Source organism: Somniosus microcephalus, unplaced genomic scaffold (assembly GCF_052327205.1).
Source record: "Somniosus microcephalus isolate GS21.2 unplaced genomic scaffold, FLI_Smic_1.0 unresolved_chr1, whole genome shotgun sequence".
NCBI lineage: Eukaryota > Metazoa > Chordata > Chondrichthyes > Squaliformes > Somniosidae > Somniosus > Somniosus microcephalus.
In genome coordinates, this window is record NW_028225179.1 from 143,903,281 (window position 1) to 143,906,694 (window position 3,414).

The 3,414-nt window shown below is 48.1% G+C and overlaps 1 protein-coding gene across 1 annotated transcript; it reads right to left on the reverse strand.

Annotated features, from left to right (window-relative positions):
* Positions 1-704: 704 nt before the first annotated feature.
* Positions 705-3,022, reverse strand: LOC147096169 (heat shock 70 kDa protein 1). Its single transcript, XM_085975041.1, has one exon. It carries the CDS (start codon positions 2,901-2,903, stop codon positions 993-995), a length of 1,911 nt encoding a protein of 636 aa, XP_085831167.1. The 5' UTR covers positions 2,904-3,022; the 3' UTR covers positions 705-992.
* Between the last annotated feature and the right edge of the window lie 392 nt (positions 3,023-3,414).

Below are 3,414 nucleotides of genomic sequence, written 5' to 3' on the forward strand. Positions count from 1 at the left end.
TGTCTTTGAAACTGAGTTCAAAAATGCAGAAGGATGCCTTCATAGAATGATAAATATTGAAAAAGGTCCATAAATTTAATAAGCAAAATATTTCAGACAAGCCCATTTTTGTATCTATTAATGAGATTGTTTCCTTTTTATAAGGAAGGTTTTTTTGCCATTGTTTGGAGATGATACAAAATATGAAAGTCCTGCTTGTGAAACATGCCAATTGCAATCTTTCATGCAGTTTTGGATAAAAACTAAATATTTAATTAAACTTTGTTTTAAGGTATGGGTGACACTTTAGCAAGATTACATTTCTCATTTGTAAGTTTCAATTTAAACTTCACAATGTTTATTTCCAGCATAAAGATGTTTTGAAATAAATTAGAGGTGCTATAAGGTCAAGAACCATAATACAAGTTTAATAGTATTAATAAAATAGCGCATCATTTAAAATAAGGATAATTTTAGTGCATGGCTTTTTGTAATTTAAAAAGGTGGCACCAGGTTTAGTATCACAAAGAATCAGTTCCACAAATGCCCCCTTTAAGAGGGCACCACTAAAAACAATCTAACTGAGTCAAATCAACCTCAGTGTTGGGGCTTGTGTGTAAACAGAGTGTGACGCTGGTCGGTTGAGGAAAGAAATGGGAAATGGGGAAGATGCAAGAAAGAGGCTTTACGCCTTATTATTAAAAACTAAACACCAAACACATTGATTTTAATACAAGACTTTTATTGGCCCCTTGAATATATATTGAGGCAATTGGATGTAACCAGAAAAGTAAGTTAGCTCTTCAACATGATACAAAAAAACATGCAAAGCTCACTCAAACAAAACCATCATCACCAATCCAATTGGTACACTTCGAAGCCAAGCTCCCTAATATTGAGATATTTCATCTGTCCAATCTGCAACTAAAATATTTTGTCATGTCAACATGCATAAAAGTTACTTACACTAAGGGAGTGGGGAGGAAGGGAGAAACGCAAGTTCGGGAAGGCATTCAATCAACCTCCTCAATTGTTGGGCCACTGAAGGAATCTCCTTTACCAGCCTGGGCTCCAAAACTAGCTGGCACACATCCCTGGTAGAGGTTGGCGATAATGGGGTTGCAGACATTCTCCAGCTCCTTCAGTTGGTCCTCAAACTCTTCCTTCTCTGCCGCCGGGTTCGCCTCCAGCCATGATATGGCCTGGTTACATTGGTCAATGGCCTTGTTCTTGTCCTCCTCGCTGACCTGGCCTTTCGTACTTTCTTCCTCCACCGAGCTCTTCATGTTGAAGGCGTAGGACTCCAGGGAATTCTTGGCTGTGATCTTATCACGCTGCTGATCATCTTGGGCTTTGTACCTTTCCGCTTCCTGCACCATTCTCTCGATTTCTTCCTTACTCAGCCTGCCCTTGTCGTTGGTGATGGTGATCTTGCTCTCTTTGCCAGTGCTCTTGTCCACAGCAGACACGTTCAAGATGCCATTGGCATCAATGTCAAAGGTGACCTCAATCTGTGGCACACCGCGTGGCGCAGCGGGAATCGCACTGAGATCGAATTTGCCCAGACGATTGTTGTCCTTGGTCATGGCTCTCTCACCTTCATACACCTGGATCAAGACCCCAGGCTGGTTGTCAGAATAAGTGGTAAAAATCTGTGTCTGCTTGGTGGGAATGGTGGTGTTCCGCTTGATGAGAGTGGTCATCACCCCTCCTGCTGTTTCAAGACCCAGCGATAGAGGAGCAACATCCAGTAGCAGCAGATCCTGAACATTCTCAGACTTGTCCCCCATCAGAATAGCCGCTTGTACAGCTGCCCCATAGGCCACGGCCTCATCAGGGTTGATGCTCTTGTTCAGCTCCCTACCATTGAAGAAATCTTGCAGCAGTTTCTGAATCTTGGGGATCCGGGTGGAGCCCCCGACCAGGACTATATCACGAACCTGGGCTTTATCCAACTTGGCGTCTCTCAGAGCTTTCTCCACTGGCTCCAGAGTGCCTCTGAACAAGTCAGAATTCAGCTCCTCAAACCGAGCCCTGGTGATGGAAGTGTAGAAGTGTAAGCTTTCAAAGAGAGACTCAATCTCAACACTGGCTTGGGTGCTGGAAGACAGGGTTCTCTTTGCTCTCTCGCAGGCTGTCCTCAGCCTCCTGACCGCCCTCTTGTTCTCATTGATGTCCTTCTTGTATTTACGCCTGAACTCCTCAATGAAGTGACTGACCATGCGATTATCAAAGTCCTCTCCTCCCAAGTGGGTGTCACCTGCCGTCGACTTCACTTCAAAGATACCATCGTCAATGGTGAGAATAGAGACATCGAAGGTACCACCACCCAAGTCAAAGATGAGAACATTGTGCTCACCTCTGCCCTTCTTGTCTAGACCGTAGGCAATGGCAGCTGCCGTCGGCTCATTGATGACACGCAGGACATTGAGACCAGCGATCACACCAGCGTCTTTGGTTGCCTGACGCTGGGAATCATTGAAGTAAGCGGGCACAGTGATAACAGCGTTGGTGACGGTGTGGCCCAGGTAAGCCTCGGCCGTTTCCTTCATCTTGGTCAGCACCATGGAAGAGATTTCCTCGGGGTAGAAGGTTTTATCCTCACCCTTGTACTCAACCTTGACCTTGGGCTTTCCCGCATCGCTCACCACCTGGAAGGGCCAGTGCTTCATGTCAGCCTGGACCACTGGGTCGTCGAACTTCCTCCCGATGAGCCTCTTGGCATCAAAGACGGTGTTGGGCGGGTTCAGCGCCACCTGGTTCTTGGCCGCGTCCCCAATGAGCCTCTCGGTGTCGTTGAAGGCCACGTAGCTGGGGGTGGTGCGGTTGCCCTGGTCATTGGCGATGATCTCCACCTTGCCGTGCTGGAAGACCCCCACGCAGGAGTAGGTGGTGCCCAGGTCGATGCCGATGGCTGCCGACATGATTTATATATGTTTATTTTATTTTTGCGTGGCCGTGTGTGACAACTACCCCAGTCGCCGATGATGCCGCTGCTTCTGACGCCGGTCGTCGCCGACTTGCGACTCATTTATAGCCCGCCGGCGGAATTCCGGAGTTCTCCCGCGGAACGCCCGTCAATTGCAGCCAATCACCGCCCGAGCCTCGCCAGCTTTGGAACGCTGCGACAGCCTGGCAGCCAATGGGCGAGCGCGCTACACGGTTGCCATACCGACCGGGCAGTAGCAACATTCCGACGCACAGAGAGCGCGCGAATTTTCTGGCGCCTGCGCTTGACTGCAAGAATCAGCTGGATGTCTCTCGGTGTATTACCGTCGCTTAAATGCGCGGACTTTTCCGCTTTGTCGAGCGAAGGTGCAGTTTCGGGTATTTCCTGTCCGAAAAATATCGAGATTCAACAACAAAAAAACCCCGCAGAAGACGAAGCGGTGGCAGTGGATTTGTGTCCGGTGCGGGGACGGGAGCAACTTTGAA